The 22,802-nt window shown below is 34.3% G+C and overlaps 3 protein-coding genes across 3 annotated transcripts; 2 read left to right on the top strand and 1 right to left on the bottom strand.

The window, feature by feature from the left end:
- The first annotated feature begins 106 nt into the window (after positions 1-106).
- Positions 107-9,666, top strand: LOC143915082 (uncharacterized). The gene is made up of 8 exons (XM_077435510.1): positions 107-1,330; positions 5,921-6,208; positions 6,285-6,444; positions 6,516-6,653; positions 6,950-7,056; positions 7,185-7,333; positions 7,410-7,514; positions 7,593-9,666. The coding sequence occupies exons 1-8, from the start codon at positions 786-788 to the stop codon at positions 7,808-7,810; spliced, it is 1,710 nt and encodes a 569-aa protein (XP_077291636.1). The 5' UTR covers positions 107-785; the 3' UTR covers positions 7,811-9,666.
- On the bottom strand, positions 9,352-16,349 carry LOC143915081 (uncharacterized). Its single transcript, XM_077435509.1, has 12 exons — positions 16,064-16,349; positions 15,832-15,981; positions 15,669-15,740; positions 15,497-15,596; positions 15,214-15,420; positions 14,971-15,129; positions 13,980-14,094; positions 13,688-13,909; positions 13,524-13,617; positions 13,283-13,449; positions 11,777-11,872; positions 9,352-11,677 (listed from the first exon to the last, which is right to left on the bottom strand). The coding sequence occupies exons 1-12, from the start codon at positions 16,184-16,186 to the stop codon at positions 11,470-11,472; spliced, it is 1,713 nt and encodes a 570-aa protein (XP_077291635.1). The 5' UTR covers positions 16,187-16,349; the 3' UTR covers positions 9,352-11,469.
- Positions 16,350-17,316: 967 nt separating this feature from the next.
- senju (UDP-galactose transporter senju) lies at positions 17,317-22,802 on the top strand. The gene is made up of 4 exons (XM_077436576.1): positions 17,317-17,478; positions 18,593-18,710; positions 18,787-18,973; positions 20,863-22,802. The coding sequence occupies exons 1-4, from the start codon at positions 17,391-17,393 to the stop codon at positions 21,514-21,516; spliced, it is 1,047 nt and encodes a 348-aa protein (XP_077292702.1). The 5' UTR covers positions 17,317-17,390; the 3' UTR covers positions 21,517-22,802.

The raw sequence follows: 22,802 nt of genomic DNA, 5'->3' as shown, positions 1-22,802 counted from the left end.
GATTTCTTTTAATCATTTTTTTTCAGTAATAGAAGCAATCCTATTCAACAATTTGTTTTACAAATATCGTTCAGAAAAAGAGAAACAACAAACAACATTTGGAAGTTGGAACATTTTTTTACATTTTTATTTTTTTAATTTTAAGCAAAATGTATAAAGCGACCTTATGCTTTTATTCGAAGTATCTCATTACTTTGTATTTCAACGAACTGTTCTTCTATGTTTTCGTTCTTCATGCAAGCCTATTTACATCAAAGTGAAGTTGCATTCACATCCAAATATTTTAAAAGGTAAACGAACTACTAGTTATATATAAACCAGTCACAAGACAACCGGCCGCTCTAGATTGGTCACACGTGATCACCCATCACACTAAAATTGGTTGACCGATTTTAGGGTGTGACCAGTTTTAGTGTGACGGGTGATCACGTGTGACGGATCTAGAGCGACCGGTTCACATTTGACCAGTAATCACCGAACCATTTAAAAATATCTTCTTCGGGAATATATCGAAGAAATTCTTTCATACAAGTTTTAAGAATATTTTTGGACCCACTAAATATGTTAATCGACCCAATTTCGAGTAACCTATAGACTGAAACTCGAGATACTAACGAGCGGTGTTTTCCCGAGCTGAAAATTGTCTTCGTCCGAACGAGGCGAGGCCACGAAAGCGCGCAGTTGGAGCGCGGGGCGAGCGCGAGTTGGCAGACCTGACTGCCACTGCCAGTTGTCAAAAGCGGTCCAGCAGCTAGGTCGGTCCGGTCGGGCGGGTCGGCTTCCAGATGGGCGCTCGCGGGCCGCTGCCCCCGCTGGTGTCGGTGCTGGTGCTGGTGCTGTGTCTCGCCGTGTCCGTGTGGGTGCCGGTGTCGCAGGCGCTGCACGTGAGCGGCACCTTCCGGCCCGCAGACCTCTTCCAGTTCGTGGCCAAGTTCGGCTTCCAGAAGACCGAGTCGCAGTCGGGCCGCGACTCGTTCGGCTACATCTTCGGCAACGTGAGCGGGCCGTTGCGAGTGGGTGCGGGCGCGAGTGCGGGCGCGACGCTGGCCGTGCTCGACCGGCCGCACTTCCTGAAGCTGTACGCGGCGCGACCCACGGCCAGCACTCTGCGCTCGAGCCGCGTGGATCGCGACCGCGACCACCTGTGCCGACTGATGTTCGCAGACGTGGGCCCGCGAGCGTACGACGCCAAGTGCGCCCCCAAAGGCCAGGACTTCCTGCGGCGCGCGCCCTGCCCCGCCGGCAAACTCTGCCCCGACGAGGACACCCCCTCCAACGTGCTGCCCGGCCATCAGTTCACCTACGTCATCCAGAACCTCGGCCAGCCCCGGTTCGTCTCTCTTCTTCCTATTACCCTCCACTAGATCTATCTTTATTCTAAACTAATGGTAAGAACCAACGTCAGTTACATACATAAAAAGTCTCTTTCGAAATATATATTAGATTTCACTTGTTATATGTCTTCATAGATAGACTTTCACCTGCCGACTTTGTAACTTTTGAATTTTTGTTGTTTTCATCATATAACGGTGTCTGTAATTCGTTTCTGATTGGCTGTCGTCAAAGTCGCTTCCGATTGGCCGGATTCGTCAACGGCCTGTTTTGATTGGTCGTTCGTTAAATAATTTTTTTTTCGTTTCAAATAATAAATTTAATAAAAAAAACAAATGAAATTTTTTTTCATGGTTTTCATTTTATTTCCATTTACCGAGCGAAGCCGGGTAGCACCAATAGTACACCAATACAATGTTTGCAATTTATTCCAAACAAAAGTACAAATCGTCGGAAGTGCAAATAGAGAGAATAGTGCAATCCCCATCATCCATATGAATAATATATAGATAATACAAATCTTATATATAAAACCAAAACGTTTGTGATTGGTCGGTCTTTAAATGATATTAATCGTTTTCGATTCAAATAAATTTTATAAAAATAAACAAATGAAGATTTTTTTCATGGTTCGACGGTATTCTCACTATTATACTGCATTTCCGTTTCGAGTTACTTTTATTCCATCCTAAAATGGAAGATATCTTCTAAAGTTGAACCAAACAAAGCCGGGTAGCACCACTAGTCTTATATACATATATGAAACTGAAACGACGTCTATAATTCGTTTCTGATTGGCTGTCGTTAAAGTATTTTCTGATTGGCTGTCATCAAAGTCGTTTCTGATTGGCTGAATTGGTCAAAGACGTTTGTTATTGGTCGATCGTTAAATAATGTTGCGTAGGAGTGGGTGGAGGATCCAAGTAAAAGACCAAAGTCGTTTCACAGCATTTATTGGTGATTAAGGAGATACACGCACTGGCAGTGCTCCGTCCAGAATGTCTTGATATCGCCTAAGTACCTACTTATAAAGGAAAGGTCTCTCAGGGCATCTTCGATGTCCGGTTTTTTTTACCTATTTTTATGGTCACGTACTAGATGTGCCACGGAAGTCAGTCCCACGCTATCGCCGTGGGTTTTGAGAACTCTACTGGAATGCGACCAAGTTACCGCTACCCCCGCTAAGTGCATTCGGGGGTATCTCATTGTTAGCCGACTTGTACTTAAGCCTGGAGATAATCCTCAAAACCAATTATAACGGCGGCTCCTTTTAGTATTCGCTACAATAATATTAATTCTTTTCGATTCAAATCAATTTAATTAAAAAGGAAATGAAGATTTTTTTCATTTCATTTCCATTTACCGAGCGAAGCCAGATAGCACCACTAGTGAATGATAAAATAAATAAATATAATATAATGATAATAATAGGCCAAAGTCGCTTCACAGCATCTATTCAACGATTCAGGAGGTCCACACGGAAGCGCCACTCACTCCAGAATACCTGATCTACCGTGTGTCCTTCCTTATAAAGGACAAGTTGCACAGCATAGCCTCTCTGATCCGTTACTCTGTCCATTATCTATGCACTTAAAGGTCTACCCTGGCGTATCTATTGTTTACGCACGAACTTGCCCCAGTCTATGAAAACTCCAGCATATCCTTTGATCAGGCTTTTACCAATTCCCATTAGCCTAATCAGGAGTCTCTATTGCCCACCCACGAATCATATTAGATTGGATATTCTCTCTCATGTTCCCACATTACAATACTAATTAATTAATCAATTGAAAGCCAATTTATGGTGCTTGGTGAAATACATAGCTCCATCCACTAAACATACAGAAATGAGAAGACTCTGCAGCAAAAAAACAATTTGACGATACAAATACATGACAATGTAGAGGATCGCTCTCATCTTTTGCCCTTCTACAAACATCTGTGACTTGTTCAACCCCTTGCAATCCCGGTAGCAGTTGTTGTATAGATTTCATTGACTCCTGCTTGTATTTCGTCCATAGTTCACCACTATAGAGGCTAGTACAAAAGGACATAAATAATTGTCTAAAACCGTCTTGCTGGCATATTTGATTTTACACATATTGCTTTTCTTTGCCTTTCAATTTCACAGTCATCAAAGAGATTCTCTGTCAGCAGGCGTCCTAAGTACATGACTTCCCGCACAATTTCAAGATTTCGTCCATCCAAAAAAATGAAATATTTCTAACAAATTGTACAGAAGGCAAAAATAAACGATGATCGATAAACGAGAAGGTTGTAAATGATCATTTTCGCATACTACCAGTTGGACATCGTCGATCTGTTTGATCGTTTGAATGAGCTCGTTAAAGGTCACCGATTATCTGCCCTATATAATGCTATCGTTTTGAATTTACTAGCATATGTCGATAATGCCATAGCATTGTTTCGAAGTTTCCATGTTGAATTGTGTTTCCTTATTGATGTGTCGTTTTTCATATGCGTCCGTACAAAATAATGATTGTTTGATTTACGAGTTATTGCTGTGAATGACGTATGCAAATATTGCCTCTTCGATCATTGAAAGTGACTGAATGAGATTTAAATATCTTCACACTAATACAATAAAACGATTCTGAGATGAAAATGAATTTCAAAAACTTAATCCGATTGTATCTACAATAATTTTTGGTGAATCGAATCATTTAAAATTTACTGTTGAATATCGTTATTAAATTTTTTTTAAGCTAATGCCCAGACTAAAATTTGCTCCAAAATAAAAAAAAACCTTCAAATATTATATATCTTAGTAAAAACATTTATCTGTGCGAAAATTACACATAATGCAATGTGTCGTAAATTAAATATTTACACTATCAATTAAACGTTACACTTTTTATGGCATTGAACACACTCGTAGATAATAAATTTTCCGCTTTGTAGGCTACTTACTCTATAATCTATTAGCATATTTATATCATAAAGTATAATAACATCCCAGTAAACAATCATATATACTTATTATATATTTAACACTTGCCTCACTGTGATGGATAACGAGCTACCAGGACTTATATTTCTCCAAATATACTGAATGCAGGGTCTTCATATTTTATGTATTCCTCATCAAAACCTCTATGATTTGAATTATGTCATAACGAAATTAAAACATTGTTCAATATCAAAATAAATAATTATTTTCGTGGAAAACCCCTTGCACACGTGCATCACAGATGCAAGAGAGAGGAGGTATTCAGTACGTTGATACAATGATAAATAGCACACTAAATATTGAGAAAATTATTATATAGCAAAGATGCGAATTGAAATGTGCATACTGAAACCGCTAGCGACAATAGCCTCGAGTGTTGTTCATGTATCAATTCCTTTCCAAACCACCCTTTGAAATATCAATGGGCACAACACTATTTAGTATCATATAATAGATATTCGATGATAAATTATCCATAAATAGTCTTTTTATCTTATAATTCGTACTGGTTGGCAAAAGAGGGCGTACTTTTTTTTCTTGAAAAATGTGTATGTACTCAATTATATATAATAACATTTTACCATTATTATTACATTATTGTCACTAGAACAATCAAAAAATAAATAATATTATACTTGATTACAAGTACGTTTACAATGCACTCGACAGAACTCCGCCTACATGAGATAAAAGCACAATGTTTAATTCTTTTCCAAGATCATTACAAACCCATTAATACGTATGTTATATATTGGATTTAAAGTGAAGTATCATATATAGATAAAACCCTAAACGAACATACAAATACACATTTGATTTTAGCATTTGTAGCATCTGGTTGTCGGGAGACATTGACCATTTTTCAACATTTTTTAGTCTTTGGAGTTACATGTTACAAGATGACAACTTTACCATTCTTCAACTCATGCATGCCAACTTAATCATTCATACATATAGGCTAGAAAACTACATCCCACATAATTTTTATTTTATTTTACATAGATATATGGAGGGCTAACGGATAGACCCCAATGCGCCTTCCTAGACAATTAATTACAAACATTGCAGCATTTTTTACTGTATTTCGAGAGGCTGAAAGATACGAAATTAACAACGAATTAATCCATAGAGACATCTATGGATTTAGACTTGTACATAAATTTTTACATATTGTACATAAATCAAATTCAGCTATTTGTGACATAGCGGGTAGGATGGTTTTTGCCAATTTGATGCAGGAACCGATTCAACGATGAAATCAGATAAATTGGCAAACTCTGATAGGAAACGATCGACTTAAAGTCACAAATATCCAAGTCTGACCAGCAACATTAAAGATTAGCACGAGATCGAACCCGGTAATCTCTCGGTTTTTGCCAATTTGATGGAGGAACCGTTCCAATGACGAAATCAGATGAATTGGCAAACCCTGATAGGAAACGATCGACTTGAAGTCACAAATATCCAAGTTTGATCAGTAGCATTAAAGATTAGCACGGGATCGAACCCGGTAACCTCTCGATACTAAACATACGATATACATATAGAAAATAAAAACCTTCAAATATGATTAAAGAAGTAGATAGCATATTAATTTATACCATTTTAACGTTTCAGATATTGGTATATTTCCATGGTAGCGTGCTATCGCAACACGACAACATGCAAATGGGAATATTACAACCGCTCTTCGTTCGACCGTCCGAATCAAAGCTCGCTGAGCAATGAGAACACCTCCGACGATTTGCACTACGACTTCTGGATCGTCAACGGAAACCCCAACCTGTCGGCGTACAACACGCTGCTCTTTCAATTCTCATTCGACAGACAAAACACAGTGGAGTTGTATCTGTTGTTTTGGGCTTGCTATATTATATTAGTGCCGCTTCAAATATACGCCGTACGGTAAGTCGCCAAATCCCCCCCGACAGATTCGTTTGAATACAACCGATGTGTGAAATAACCGTTCGGTACCTTGCAGGAGTCAAAAGCATCCCATCACTAGACTGTTCACGTGCAGTCTGCTGCTGGAGTTCATCGGCTTGTGTCTGATCGTCGTTCACGTGGTCAAGTTCGCCTTCGACGGTGTCGGCTTCGTCAATTTGCAAATCGCCGGTGACATTCTAGACATATTGAGTAGGGTGAGTGTTTGTCGCTTTTGTTTTGATTTTTGTTTTCTGTTTGGATTCTTAAAGTGTTTTGTTTGTTTTAGACTGCTTTCATGCTGCTGCTTCTATTGCTTGCGAAGGGATGGGCCGTCACTCGTATAGAGTTGACTTGGAAGCCCGTCGTGTTCGGAATATGGCTGTGCTACGGAGTGATCCACATTTTGCTTTATATTTGGAATATGGTATAGTAACGTTTTTAAATATAGAAGTTTGATGTGTTAAGTTATCCCGGTTGGATTTGTTGCGTCGTTTTAGGGTTATTAGCTAACTGTAGTGATTGATTTCACTTTTGGATCGAATCTTGTTAAACGATTGTATGAAAGTGAAAGGTGTTCAAAACTGGTCTACTTTTGTTCACCGAACCGGTTTTTAGGCAATTCTTTAGATAATATTCAAAAAAATGTTTTGATTTTGTACTTTTTTATAAACGCATTTTATATTGGGATGAAACTCTATTTTGATTTATATTAAATTTCAGACGGAAGTGGATATAATCGAAGAAATTGATGAATATCAAACGTGGCCTGGTTGGCTCATACTAGCATTCAGGGTTCTCATAATGCTTTGGTTTATATATGAATTAAGGTAATTTTTTTCATGTTAAATGGATGTAGTTTAGTTTAATGGAACCAACCTTACAAGTACATACATGAAAAACTACACTTAAATATAATGTGCATGAAACATACTACAATATTTTTTTGGTTTTTCAGAAACACAATGCTTTACGAGCATAATATGGTGAAACTTAACTTTTTACTGCACTTTGGTGCGTCGAGTTTGGTATGGTTTATATATTTGCCAATCATTGCACTTATTGCCTTACAAATAAGCCCGCTGTGGAGATTTAAGTTTCTCTTAGGTGAGATTTGAATCTTGAACTTTTTGCATACGAAAAATTAACTAGCCTATTTAAATGCATTGTTTTATTCGTACAGGTATTACATATTCTGCCGATTGCTTGGCATTTTTTGTAATGGCGCATTTACTGTGGCCGACTAGATCAGAGCAATACCTATTGCTGACGTCTGCCAATTATACGGGTATATTAATTACTATGAATGTTTGTGGTATACTATACGATTTGTGGTATTATTTTATGTATTGTTCGTTTGCGATAGGGATGGAAGAGTTGGATGAGTTCAACGAGTCTCCGCACGTTGTACACAGTTCGACAGACTGGTCGTTGGCGCCTCTTCAGACGCATCCCGAGGCGCCCGATGCGGCCCTCAGGGAAAACTTGACTGCGGAGAATGCGGACGAAGACGAGGTGCTCTTCACGGCGTTGCAGATGAATCACAACAATCACAAACTTTTATCGAGCAATACGTACGGATGAACGGCGATTGCATGCGATTTTAAAATCAACGGTATTTTGTGCGTGGCGAGTGTCGACGCTGTGCGAGTATTTTAAGATATTTAATGAGATTTTTAAAAACATTTCGATTGGAGAGCGTTCTCACATGAGATTATCGATTTTTATATGCAATGTACTTTTTATTATTATTTTTTAGTTGATTTTTCACTAAATTGAATGTATTTCCGATTGATTTGATCTTTTCTCGAGTTCACGGAACTCGAATTTACGAATTATTATATATTTTTTAAAAACGCAACTTCGCTTTTTGACTATTTGAACAAATTTGTCACAATTAATTATAATTATTGCTATTGAGAAAATTTTTCTGTTTTTATTTTTCGATTGTTCCTAATCGGCCTATTAGTGTAAATGTCGCAAATTTTCTTTATATTTTATTTATACAAAAAAAATCTACTTTTTATTTAAAATGATTGTGATACTTTGATATATTTGTAAATTTTTTTAAATTACTCATTTTCTTTTTTTTTTAATATAAATTGTCAAGTATATTCGTATGTGCAACTATAGTTGATATTATTTGCTTTTATATTAGTAAAATTTAATTTAATATTTTGATAATTACTGCTCAAGATGCTAGTTTTTTTTTATTTATAATTTACATAGAAGTCATCAAAATTTTAATAGGCGATATGTCAAAAAGGTCACATTGTGTCAAAAGATAACATAATATAGTTCCTATGTATCAATTTTGATTAACTATTCGCCTAATGTGTGATATGTATAATAACAGTATGGGCTTTAGAATTTCTATATTATATTTTTCAAGTATTTCTTATCAATGTAATATTATAGCGTCTATCTTAGCACAATCTTTTGATTACTTTTTTATACATATAGTATAATTATGCCATAATTTAACTGTTAAAATTTATTTTGTTTTAACGATGTGTCCTTCCAAGATGTGGGACATGGAAAAGATGTCAATGCAAATGTCAAATTACTAAATTGAATGAAAAAGTATTTAATGTTAAATATTTTAGCGGTAAATTAAAGTTACATACACAGTTGGAATGATTTGCCAAATTCCACAGTTACATCAGAGTATGCGTCAAAACTTAAATGTATATTATTTATTTATAGATAAAGGGACCTGCAATTATTTGTAAGTTAATAATTTAAGACTCTGTTTAAATTCGAATTTGTATATAAATAATTGTTACGCACTTGACCGGAGTGACAAAGTGCATGTGATGATTATACTAAACAGGGATTTTGTAATTAATGATATAAATATGACGCATGACATTTCGCGTCGACGTTTTAATAATTCTTGCACAGTTCTCCGTTATCGAAGTATTTTTCTTTTTAGACATTATTTTTCTTTCTAACTAAAATATCTTTATATCACACGAGTATTATTTTATTTTTCGTTTCCTGTCCAAAATGTGCTAAAAATATATGTGTAATATATTTTCAATCTACTTGAATGGATGTGTGCGTGTCCAAAAATTGTGCCAAATGATCGCAAATTTTATGGAGAAAAAATTCTATTGTATGTTACAATATTGTTTATTATTATTTTAGTACACGTATATTGTGTGTATGTAAATACATTCCACTAATGAAACTTAATTCTTTTTAAATCGACGAAATATCACTTTTTCACAGAAAAAAAATATATGACAACACTTTCGAATGAAAAGAATTAAATTGCACTGCTAGTTAAATAAAAGTGCATACGATTTTAATCACAATTTTTCCATCAACGATAGATCTTTTCTACTTCTGATCTGTCACTAACAAACATTATCTTATAATTATTCGACTAAACTGAAATAAGCAGCCATACAATTCAATAAACGAATGAGCACATTAAAATTTGTCTTATTATTGTAAACGTATACAGTATTGATATCATCCACAGGCAGTGGCGAGCAAGGATAGATGACGCCCGGGGCGCAAGCATTTGTTTTGCACCCTCTCTCTCTCTCTCTCTTTTGCCACATTTGTCGACTTATGCAATAAACACATTGATGTTGACGATGTCAAGTATGTATTATATTATACAACTTAAAATACAGTAACATGCAAGAATTTCTGTCAATAAATAAAAATATTTTGCCTTTGTGACGCCCCAAAACTGATGCGCCCGGGTTATCGATACAACTGCCGCCCCTTCCTTGTTACGCCACTGCCAGTAGGTTAGTATTTTATTTAAAAATACGTAGTATAAAATCGTATACTGAGGAAGGCTTACTATCCGACATTAATGCTTACAATAATGAGAATGAGTTATCAAAATCTTAAGTAAAAATACTGTACAAAACTATCCTATAGGATCGTATTAGATTTGTTTTTGTATATAAATTTAAATCGCCTTTGTATTATATTTGCGCCTAAATTATACACTAAAAAATATGGACAAATTTCGTATACAGTAGACAATCCGTTGTTATATAAATTAATGATACATATGTATATATACAATTTAAAATAAATATCACAAAAAAAGTTATAACACAGATATTAGTCTATTTTATATATATAGACTGGCTATCGGTATATATGTATGTTACAGTTGAAGTGTATCTTCCAGTTTTAATAAATTTTGACTGGTAAACGTATTACATCCCAAATGTGAATCGCTTCCAGGATAACCGCCGCTACGAAAATCGCTCGCGCGTGTTTCCTATCGCACAAAAATTCGTCGCATAGGAAAATTGCCGTACAGAAGACTGCCCAAATATTGCTCAACAAATGCTTTTTTATACGAGATTTGGGCAGTTTTCTGTACGACAATTTTACTGTGCGACAGGAGATCTGCGCAAGCGAAATAGCTACATGAACAACTTTAATCTTCCAAAATAGTAGCTCTACATTAATAGAACAATTACTATTTTTCCATGATTCAATAATAATTATTATTACTTAAATCACTTCATTTGTTTTATACTTAATAATTTCAATTTGAACCGCGCGAGCGATTTTCGTAGCGAGGGGATTATCCTGCTAGCGATTCACATTTGGGATGTAATAACCGAACCATTTTGACTAGTTGGAATATATTCCATCTAATCTGGTAGCAATTACCGTTATTGTATTTTCAGTTGTAGTATATTTTGACTAGTTGTAATATTATATTACAACTGAAAATACAGTTCAACTATAAGTTAGTACCGGGTTAGATGGAGAGGTTAGGTTTTCGTGAAAACGTCACTCGACTAGTAATTTGAGTTGGAAAGTCACATTTTTGTTTTGAACACATTCTTAAACTTATCGTAATACGCATTATTGAATTGAATTAACGCATTATTGAATTCTAAAGCATTCTTAAAAACATTAGACCTGTCAAAACCCAACTGTTGTATTAAAACTGGCGCACATTGTTGAAAGTGTATTTGCGCTTGTAGAGATATAACTCACTAGTTGAATTGTATTCGAATATGAATGACCTAAAACGTCAGTTGGAATAAACAACAACCGAAAATACACTTCGACTGTAACACATATACATATAAATCAAAGTGAAAACTAGTGCTGTATACACTTACATATGCACATTTAAAAGAAACGAACATATCATTCGGAGAAGACTGACGAATAGTTTTTAATTAACGATAAACTTGCACGATGACTATCGATTGAATTTGTATAGTTATGTATTTTACTACGTTGAATTATGCATTTTTGATTTCTACGTAGTCGTCGCTCATCGCTTCGAGGGATTTCTTGTCTTCGAAGTCAGACGTGTTGTACGAGTTTTCGCAGACGCCGCCATGAGCTTTCAGGATGTGTTGTCTCATCTGAGCTAGAGACACGCAGCCCTTGCTGCACACTCGGCACACGTACGGCTTTTCGCCCGTGTGAATGAGCATGTGCTGATTCCTATAACGATAAACGATTGTACATATTTAATAAGATATATATTTCATCATTGTGTACATACATATATTATATATATATAAATGTATATTTAGTTGTTACCTATGACTAGAAGTTGTGAATCTCTTTTGACAGATGGAACACTCGTAAGGACGTTCGCCGGTGTGAGTGCGCATGTGAAGTGTAACGTCTTCGGATCTATTGAAATTTATACATATACATATTTATACCATGCATTTTAAAGTATGTAATTTGAACTATTGATTGATTGTGAAAAAATATACAATTGAAAAAACGATCATGTTTCAATGTATGCACATACATATATTCTCTGATATCATACTTCTCAATTCAACCGATGCGGTAAGTATTATAATTTATATTTATTACGACAACATATGTACATAAAAATATCAGTCTAATTCATATTCAGTTTATAAATAAAATCGGTTGTGATCGGGGATTCCAAAATACCGATATTTGTCACTATAGGGAAAAAATTCCGATATATCCGATAACACTGTTCGACAAATGACGACTTCTTTTTGGTTCAGAGACGAGATATGACTTTTCTTATATATCTATGCCCAGGGAACACGAATCTGGTAATAAAAATGTTGATTGGCTCCAGATTCGGAGATATGTTTTTTAAATCGCGCGATTTTTCTATATCTAGGTGTTGTTAGGTCGATGTCTCAAAATATGTCAATTTCCTGTTCAAAATGAATATTCGAATCTATAGTCGGGTATTTTATCTTTCATTTGTAGTAATTTTCAGCTTTCAAATCTCTCTTAAGTAGTCATCCAGTTCAAATCAAAAGTCAAAAGTACGTATTTTCACTTGGGATTTTTTCTTACTGTTAATACTATTTTATATTGAGTTTTTTCTATTGAAACATGCTTATTGGGATAGTGTTCTGACCACACTATTTTTTGTTTTCGTTTAAAAGAGTTAATTGGAAGTGTGCTGAACTTAAAATCGGTACAATTGCGTTTTGCCAACAAGTCCATGAGCCTGAAATACGCCGATAGGCGTTCTTTTTTGAGTATATAAAAATAAACTAGAATACTACCCGCTAAGCCTTTTCAGGTAGCATTGAACATGCGTCGTGTAATTCGTATCAATGTTTATAAAGACTGGTTTACACTGGAATTTCTGAATTTATAACCATAGCAGAATTTCTCGATGGAAATCCCTAACTGCTGAGTATTTTAGTTTGTGGCTTGGTATTTAGATTGTGAGCATTATATTTTAACAACAATGAAGAAGATGGAACTAGTTTTGGAAAAATATTATACATTCATTAATAGACTTCTTTTGTTTATTTTATATTGTTGCAAGATATATTAGAGAGTCTAAACACACCTTTACAAAACTCAAAATCCTCGTCGGTAGTTATCTAGGCTTTGTTTGAATTATGTGCAATTTTTATACCTGCTTTCTATTGGATTTCTAAATAATTCTAATTGGAAATGTTGATGAAATTTTCAGCGTGGCGGACCAACAGAAAAGACCGCTTAAAATCAGCTCAGTCCATAAAAACCATACAAAAAGGATTCATACAAATCTCACCCATTAATATACATGTAAATTAACCATATAATTACCTAGCAAAAGATTTCCCACACACAGAACATAAGTAAGGTTTTTCGCCAGTATGCGTTCTAGAATGGTATGTCAACGTAGACGACGAGGCGAAACTTTTATTACATATACCGCACATGTACGGTTTGATACCGGTGTGAGTACGCATATGTAAAGATAGGTTCGATGACTAAAAACAACAATCAACATCATTAGTTTCATAAAACAATATATAAACAACAGAAAATAGCATTGTAAACTAACTTGATTGAATTTTTTTCCGCAAACTTTACACGTGTACGGCTTTTCTCCCGTATGTGTCCTCAAGTGAGTGGTCAGACTAGAAGAGTGTGTAAACCTGCAACGATACTAAGTATTAAAATTCTGCCAAAATTGATAGGATTTAGATGAAGAGTATATGTGGATACCGTTTCGAGCATACGATGCATTGGTGCAGTTTGTCTTGGCTGTGTGTTTTTACATGAGAAGCGAGCAGTCTTTGGTCTGTGAAAGTTTTAGCACATTGCGTACAAGAAAATGGTCTTTCACCAGTGTGTTTCCGGGTGTGTATTGCTAGGTAGTTCTGATCTTGGTATCCTTTGCCGCACGTCAGGCAAAAGTGTTTCTTCTCTTTCACCAGTCCGCTATGGCTAATGTTTCGTTTGAATTATAGATTAGGTTCAAAATTTAAAACGATTTAGGGAATTCTTGTATCTGTACCTTTTTATGTGTCTGTTTAATGCGCCCGATTCGGTGAATTCCTTCGAACATATGTGGCAACTGAACGCTTTCCATGACATGTGGATTTTTATGTGTCTCTTCAACATTCTCATACCTTAATCAATTACCAAAGTAAGCATAGTTTATTGGTATTTGAACATAGATATAGAATACCATAGATACGCCCTGACGCTCTAAGCCAATCACCCTGTTGGTGCATGCACACACAAAAAAAAGTACAGTGCATGCAAACTCTCTTTCAGTAGCTAGTTAGCTTCTAAGTCGGAAGGTCGATTGACATTTTTCGAAAATGCCAACGTATTCAGTGAAATTGTGTTACAATTACTCAAGAAAACATAAAAAGGCGGATGGCATCACATATCATAATTAAGAATTAATATATAATGTCTTCAATTATAGTAGTATTTTAACATATAATGAAATATCGGCGCATGTTTATGCAGTGATGGAACAGCGGTCGACAACCTCTGCCACAGGTGTCTCTAAATGCACGCGTATATCTTGTTGGCACTGAAGGAAATTCAGAAATCGACATTAAGTTTAAAACTACAAACAATGAACTAAATATTAAAGTGTCAGCTTTAAAATTGATCCTTGTGGAAGTTACTAATGTTTAAATATTGTAATAGTTAATGATGGTTTTATTATAGTAACATACATTTGTAGTTTAATATAGTGTGTATAGCTAAATATTTTTTTCTTAATATGGCTTTATTAGTTTGGTTTACTGTCACGCGAAGTGTCCAATAAAATAAAGTTATAAATAAAATAAAACTTCAGTGCATGTACATATTTACATAAACTGGTTACTGACCACTGCCGACCGCTGCGTTCCATCCTTTTTTTCACCACTTCCCCGCTAGTTAAACCCCCCGCACCCCTCAAGATCTCCAACGAAATTTGTATGTAATGGCATATCTAGGTTATTCTACATCTATGTATTTGAATAATTGTAATGAAAACGGCTTACGATTGAACTCTTTATTACAAATATTGCATTGCATGTTGCTTTCGGCAGAATGGATAGACATGTGGACGGTTAAATCGTTTGCATTTGTAAACTTTTCAGTACATTCCGTACAAGAAAACGTCTCATCCGTAATATCACAAGTAGACTTTTTCATTTGATCTAAAAATATAATATAAATAAACCTTTGAAAAGGCAATTTAACATGAATATTCAAAACTTTCCGAGTGTATATTATAATCATACTATATTTATTATTATTGGATTGGACAGTTCCGATCGATTTGAAAGGTTTTGAAAAGTCTGCGCTTTCCAATGATATATCTTGCTTAGACCATTCAACTCCTTTAGCATCCCCGTTTCTTCTCTCTAAATCTTCTTGCAAAGCGGCTAATGCATTTTCAACTAGATTACACTCAGGTTCTAAATCTAATTCAGGACAATCGACGAAACCTGTGAAACACATTTAATATACAGTATGAAAAAGTCAGGGCTATTTTTAGTTAAAGCGGTTCGAATCTATTCATACCAGTTGTATCTTCGTCGTCTGAATGTTGTCGGGATAATTTATTAAAAGGTGTAGAAGTCAGCAATTCGCTGTCTTCAGGAAACGGTGATATAATTAAATCCTAAAATATTTGATGTTAATTTTTTTAGAAAAAAATATCGAAAGTAAAAGAAAAATCATATTTACATAATACCTGTCCGTTGCGTTTTTCGTCGCTTTCAGACTCGTTGATATCTATTTTTACAACATTTAAATAGTCGTGATCCTTAAATGATATATGTATACATTTTCAATACAAATAAAAAACTATATTTCGAAATAAAACTTTGGGTAAAGTAGAAATAATGAAAATTAACCTGAAATTCAGCAGGCAGTAAACCTTCCAGTATATAATGTTTTAATATTGCATCTGATTTTTCACATAGTTGTTTAAAATTGAACGATTTGTTGACTTGTCGTAAACATTGCAAGCAGATAAAATCAGGCATTCCGTCTCCATGTAAGATCTGTAAAAAATAAAATGCAGGTGTCGATATGTACTTTGATAGTTTCGAAATAAAACTGATTTCATTCATTCAGAAAATATACCTGTACTGACGAACAATACATCAACATATCGACAGTGGAAGATTCGCGTATAGATTTCATGTCTTCTTTGACAAGTAAACAAGTTCTACAAATCGACGAGAATGGTATTCTGTCCATATCCATTATAACTTCAAGTTGTGAAGCGTCAATGATTATATTTATGCAAATTGAAATTGAAATTTATGCAAATGAAATAGATTATTTCCAAATATTAACATATTGAAAAAGCGCACGTTAATTTATAACTCCACTTCGAACAACATAAACAATACTCTTATTTTGTAGTGTCAGAATTTGACATTAGTTTTAATAGAACAAAATTCGACCTTCACCCAACATCAAATTATAAAATTACATTTTGAACATGGTTCGGTGATCACATCCCAAATGTACACAAACGTACAGAAAACTGCCCAAATATTGCTCAGCAAATGATTTTTACAAACCTTCTTTTTTTTTCGAGATTTGGGCAGTTTTAAGCAACACTTGAGTAGTTTTCCTGTTCGACAAATTTTCGTGCGACAGGAGATCCGCATAAGCGATTTTCATAGCGGCAGTTATCTTGGTAGCGATTCACATTTGGGATGTAGCCAGTTTACCGATTATTCCACACAAAGTGATATCGACACGTCACTAAAATCTCGATTACGGAACATCTGGCACCCTAAAATTCTATCCATCGAGATTTACCCACGTGAACTATCATAACAATTAAAACTCGAGTGCCAGATATTTTGTATTCGCGATTGTCGTGTGCGCAATCGCAATGTGTGAAATAATCCATTCACCGAAAGAAAAATACAGGCCTGAATAAAAGTATAATATAAAACTAAAAGCAAGTGCATATGTAAAAAATGATATTGAAAGATAAATAAGACAAAAAGAAAATGCGTACAAGTATAATCAAAATGTATGAAGTAAGATTAAAAAATATATAATAGACGCATATTCAAAAACAAATAATAAATAATCTAAGCAATAATGTATAGTTGTGAATAATACAAAATTGTAAGCAAATGTTTAAAATAAAAAAATCTGTAAAAATCAATTTACTTCTTCCTTGTGAATTTGAAAAATTAACAAAAATATTCAGAGCCTTTTAAATATATTTGATTTATATAAAATGGGCGTTTATTCTTCATTTGAATACTTTTACTTTCGAAAACTAAATTGCCGCAATGGATACGATTTGAGCAGTCAGGGCCAAAATAATGTATTTTTATGATGTCAGTATTGTCTTCAGTGTCGGCTGTCAGTATGAGCGATGCAGCGGAGTAGGTGCGTCGTGTTTTTAATTTAGCGCCCGAAGAGGAACAACGGCAACGAGATGTTGCGCGTTCGATGGGCAGAGCTCTTTCCAACTCGGCTCAGCCTCTTCATCTTCATCGCCTACATGGCGCTATTTATCAATCAAGGTGCTCACCGTTTCCTCTCATCACTTTCATGGTGTAACATTTCCTTCACTATCGCCCTAGATAATTCAACTGCCATTCAAATCTCAACTGTAATTATTCACGTTAAACCGGAACATTTTTTCATATCACTATAACGATAACACTTAACTGAAATATTCACTCAACTAATATTCATATATATTTAGATTTCGTATTTGTCCATTTTTTTAAATTCAAATTTAATTTGCACAAAATTTATTTTTTTGTAAGACATTTTTATTATTTTTTTTAAATATTCACATTTATTAAACTAATATGTATGTATAATCGCTGTTTTGAGAATGTAATTATTTTTGTGTTTTTTATTTATTTATTTATTAGTATAGAAGTATAGATAGAAGTGGAATGCTTGCTATTGGAATACTTATTGAGCCCAATTGGCAACACATTTCTTATTAAATACTTATAGTATAAGTAAATATGAGAGTATAATATCAATATATCGCTGTTTAGGGTACTTGTAGGGTATACGGGCGCAATGAACGGGTGTCATACACACTTACACTAACACATTCAAATACAAGGATTGTAAATAGGTTTTTGAGCTCTTTTTCTTATTATGCTGTAGATTAACATTAGAATAATATAATACTATGATTACTAACCAAATTAAATTAAATTGTAAAATATAAAATGATCAGAAAAAGATAAAATAGATATAAGATGTATTGTGAACATAATTTCGTAATAATAAAAAGCATTTAAAAATCAAAAAAAAACATACAAATACACTGAAGTTGCAGGAATTGTCTTTAGGTGATGCAAATGATTATAATTAAGTGGTTTGTCGGCAATATGCAACGTGATAAAATAGCGAGATGTAATCTTTTTTAAACCAGGTGCATTTTAAGATAAGTATAAATAATAAAAACATTAAAAGACTTATTCAGATTGATAAACAGATTTATTATCTTAATGGATTTTGAAGAATACTTCTGATTTATGGTCAATAAACTTGGTTCATACGTTATCAAACACCTCATACAACACTAAAAGCTTAACAATACCACTTTGGAACGAATTATAACTGATACTTACTGGAAAAAAACTGAAAATGCATTATTTCTGATTTCAGGTATATTAGTCACGGCTTCGCAGAATGCTGAAAAGAAGTATAACTACGATACAACATTAGTTGTACTGTTAACCGAAGTCATAAAGTTGGTGGCGTCAGCCATTCTGTATTGCAGAAAGTACGTACTATTGCGTCATAATTCGTGAGCATATAATTACACACTCACGTATCTGTTTTTTGTCTATTTTTTTTAGTGAATCTCCGAAGAAGATGTTACTAGTGATTTATGACAATATCGCCCTCTTGGGACTGTATTTCGTGCCTTCATTATTGTATTGTTTTTATAACAATCTCGCATTCGCTAATCTGACCTTGTTTGATCCGACTACTTATTATTTATTGCTTCAATTTAGAGTGGTCATTACAGCGTTACTCTTCCAGGTATGGTGAACTAATAACAAATATTTTACTTTCAATACATAATACAATCATTTTAAAATTAATAAAAAATTGTCTTAACCCTTTGAGTGCTGACGTCTTTTCTGTTGAAAGCCCGCCACGCTGAAAATTTCCAACTAGAATTATTTAGAAATCCAATAAAAAGCAGGTATACACATTGTAGATAATCCAAACAAACCCTAGATAACTAGCGCCGAGGATTTCGAGTTTGGTAAAAGTGTGCTTAGACTCTCTAATATATCTAGCAACAATATAAAATAAACGAAAGAAGAGTGCTACTTTAGCATGCGATCTACCTTTGAATCCCAGTCAATCTTTTTTTTTCTTTACGTGTATCGTAGCAAATGAAATGTTTATTACAATTTTTGTGTTTTCCTGCCGTCCCATAATGTTGTCGAAGCATTTCTATCAAAATATCGTCAGCAGATACATCTCTTAACCAAATCTTAAATGAATAGGGACGAACCTTAACTTAACCCTTTCCCCGCGGCAATAAATATAGCGAACAAGCCCTCTACGCGGCACCTTTTTCGCGAATTTGGCAATCGAGTTTTCGACCTTAAATACAGATTTTAATATTCACTCAAGTAACCAGATATGTTAATTATCACGTAAAGTATTATTTTAAACAATAAAATACATAATATATCTCGTAGTTTTGGCTTAATTGTCAAATAATCATTCTTCATACAATTGAGACGTATCGTCGCCATTGTTCAACAGACGTGACGTCACATAAACGAGGTTTCAGTATGGTTCCACAAAAAACTAATTTTGACTGGTATATATTCATTTTAAGCAAATTGAATAGATGGCATTCAACTCTCAGTAATGTATTCAAGCAATTTTGAACCTTAAAACAGTTGAAATAGGCGCATATAAGGCTCAAAATCCCGTGCAAAGTTCAGAAATTCTATGGAAGACAGCCGCGCTACAGACTTGTCGCCCAAAGCTTCCATAGAAGACGGCCGCGGGCAAACGGTTAACCTAACCTATCCTGACACTTAAATAAATAGGTTGAAAATATGAAAAAAAAAAAGATATCTTAGCCGCCAACACCTATTTATTTAAGGGTCAGAATAGGTTAGGTTAAGTTAAGGTTGGCCATATTAATTTAAGATTTGGTTGTTAGGGTCGGTATTATTCAGTCTCAGTGTCGCACGCGAGGACTGAGACAGTGAGACCGCATATTAAAGTAAAAACGTGAATGTAGATTGCATACTAAAGTAGATGTGTGAAGGTAGACCGCATAATAAAGTAGCACCCAAAAGAAGTCTATTAATGAATGTATTTTTCTGAAACTAGTTCCAAGTTCTTCATTGTTGTTAAAATGTAATGCTCACAATCTAAATGCCAAACCACAATCTAAACTTCTCAGCAGTTGGGGATTTGCATCGGGTAATTCTGCTATGGTTATGAATTCAAAACTTCCGGTGTAAAATAAATGTGTCTTCATAAAAATTTAAACGGATTACACGACCCATGTTCAATGTATTTTTTTTCAATGCTACCTTTAAAGGCTTAGCAGCATAGAAGTAGAATGCATAGAATCGCTCTCAGCCTCCAAAAATGTTGCTAGGAAAACTCTGCACGGCAGAATTTGTTCATTGTTTGCCAGGGTTGTAGAATAGCCGGTACGCACCGGTACGGCGTCCCGCCACCTATTATCGGCACTGGTACGCGACCCGCCATAAAGATTTCAAAAATCAAAATTCAGCATTCAAAGGGTTAAATCAATAAATAAATGTTTTAAATACACACCGATAACATTAATATGTTACATTTAATAAATTTGCAAGAAAAATTTAATTTAATCGTAATCTGTAATACTTCAAAACTGATTGTACTTATTTGATACTCTTTTTTTCCAGATAATTTTCAAAAAGTATCTCACAGCTCGGCAATGGACTGCCTTGATTATGCTCACAATCGGTTGTATGATAAAGCATATCGACGCTGGTGGCACTAATAAGTTATCCGACGGTCACAACATCTTCAGTCAAATGCTTAGCGTTAGTGCTCTTCTAATCTTAGTTCAGAGCTTTTGTTCCTCGTTAGCCGGTGTTTATAACGAGTATTTGTTAAAACACAAAGGCGTCAGCGTGGATATTTACATTCAAAACGTGCTGATGTACCTCGATTCCATAGTCTGTAATATTTTCATCATCGTCTTCGAAGGCAAAGCTTCCAACACCTTCAGCTTTGCGTCTCTACAAGATGTGTTTCATTTGAATATAGTATTAATTATGTTGAATAGTGCTGCGGTGGGCGTCGTGACCAGCTTCTTCTTGAAGACCCTCAACTCTATCCTAAAAACGTTCGCCAGCGCTTTAGAACTGTTCTTTACGGCAGTGGCGTGCTATTTAATATTTGGAATTCCAATTAATATATACACGGTGATATCCATATTCATCGTGTCTATATCCGTGTTGATTTATTCTCAAAATCCTGTTGACAATCAGCCTAAGAGTGTTAAAGCGCACCAAGACGAGGTTCTTCTTTTGCAAGAGCCGAGCGAGGTGTGAATTTAGTTGCATTAGAATATTTGTATGTATGAATGAAATTTTGTTATCAGTATTACGAGTACATGATGTACATGTTTGAATACTTGGAATATGTTGCGAATGTGAAGTGTGCCTGTAATTATCTGAAGCGTGCTATCGTAGACCATACGATATTAACCATTATTTGAAAAATGGAGCAATAATTGTGATTTGTATATTTGTCAATGTGGAACATTGATGCGTATTCTGAAACCAAATATATTACATATTTATATTTAACAGGTGCATTTATAATGTTTGTTAGTCAGGATTTGTTTTTCTTACCGACTAAACGTTTCATTTTTATTATTATTTATTACATACCTCCTTTACGTTTCACTTACGATTACAATTCAGGAAAAAGTTTGCCTCTTATCTGATCGTTTTCATACTTTGCCATATTGCTTATTTTGGTCATCAATATAAGTAAATGGATCCTCCGCCATTACGATAGAGATAAAATATCGTTTAAGAAGCTTTTCAAGTCCGAACATTTTTAATCTCGGTGACAGTTGGTAGTCATTAATTTTATACATAGATGGCGGTAGTAAAAAAAAATATTGGTGTTTTTATTCAAAATAATAATTTTATATACAAATTATGTCTCATTTGATCCTTTAAAGTTTTATTTACCAATCAATATTACTGTAATGTTTATTTTGTTAAAATTGTATCGGTCAAATGTTGCATATGTTTATTATTTTATTGTTAAAGATGCTTGTAAGAAAAAAATATATTTTACTTGTACATAATGTTTTACATGATACGTGTATTTATGCCAGTTTTGAACAAAATAATTAATTGATTTGTGTAAAAATATATTAAAATTATCATTAATTTGTTTGTAATATAAAATTTTTATATTTATAGCGTAGTTATAGAACAAAATTTAGATTTTTACTTTATATACAAAGTATTGATAGATGAAGTATTGTTTTCATGAGAAATTTCAATTTAGATATTTCGAGTGATATGCATTGAGTATTGATTCCTGACCACGTTTTTGTGGTTTTTAGAAAATGTGTGTAAAATACGTATTTTGTAGTTAACATTTAATTGCACCACACTGAATTTTCATGAGTAAAGTACTAACCATTGCAATGTAAAAGTGGTAATATCTCCACTTGCACCATTTGATCCTCTCTTATTGACTTGTTTTTATATATTTCTTATTTTGAACAGATTGTTCGATTGAACCGAAACTTTGTATATACACACATTATGGACGTATCAAATTTCATATTTTAAAATATAGTTTTTCCTACTGG

This window comes from Arctopsyche grandis, chromosome 8 (assembly GCF_051622035.1).
Source record: "Arctopsyche grandis isolate Sample6627 chromosome 8, ASM5162203v2, whole genome shotgun sequence".
Taxonomy (NCBI): Eukaryota; Metazoa; Arthropoda; class Insecta; order Trichoptera; family Hydropsychidae; genus Arctopsyche; species Arctopsyche grandis.
Note: the sequence above shows the minus strand (reverse complement) of the source record. Positions and strands in the feature narration are given on the sequence as shown.

What these genes read in the sequence shown, in the direction of transcription:
- LOC143915082 (XM_077435510.1), top strand. Translation starts at nt 786, where the DNA reads ATGGGCGCTCGCGGGCCGCTGCCCCCGCTGGTGTCGGTGCTGGTGCTG. An exon ending in CAGAACCTCGGCCAGCCCCG is followed by an intron (nt 1,331 to 5,920) that starts GTTCGTCTCTCT and finishes TTAACGTTTCAG; the next exon opens with ATATTGGTATATTTCCATGG. An exon ending in TGGTTTATATATGAATTAAG is followed by an intron (nt 7,057 to 7,184) that starts GTAATTTTTTTC and finishes TTGGTTTTTCAG; the next exon opens with AAACACAATGCTTTACGAGC.
- LOC143915081 (XM_077435509.1), bottom strand. Translation starts at nt 16,186, where the DNA reads ATGGATATGGACAGAATACCATTCTCGTCGATTTGTAGAACTTGTTTA. An exon ending in TTAAACAGACACATAAAAAG is followed by an intron (nt 13,910 to 13,979) that starts GTACAGATACAA and finishes ACGAAACATTAG; the next exon opens with CCATAGCGGACTGGTGAAAG. An exon ending in TTCACAACTTCTAGTCATAG is followed by an intron (nt 11,678 to 11,776) that starts GTAACAACTAAA and finishes TTATCGTTATAG; the next exon opens with GAATCAGCACATGCTCATTC.
- senju (XM_077436576.1), top strand. Translation starts at nt 17,391, where the DNA reads ATGTTGCGCGTTCGATGGGCAGAGCTCTTTCCAACTCGGCTCAGCCTC. An exon ending in GCCATTCTGTATTGCAGAAA is followed by an intron (nt 18,711 to 18,786) that starts GTACGTACTATT and finishes TATTTTTTTTAG; the next exon opens with TGAATCTCCGAAGAAGATGT. An exon ending in TTACAGCGTTACTCTTCCAG is followed by an intron (nt 18,974 to 20,862) that starts GTATGGTGAACT and finishes CTTTTTTTCCAG; the next exon opens with ATAATTTTCAAAAAGTATCT.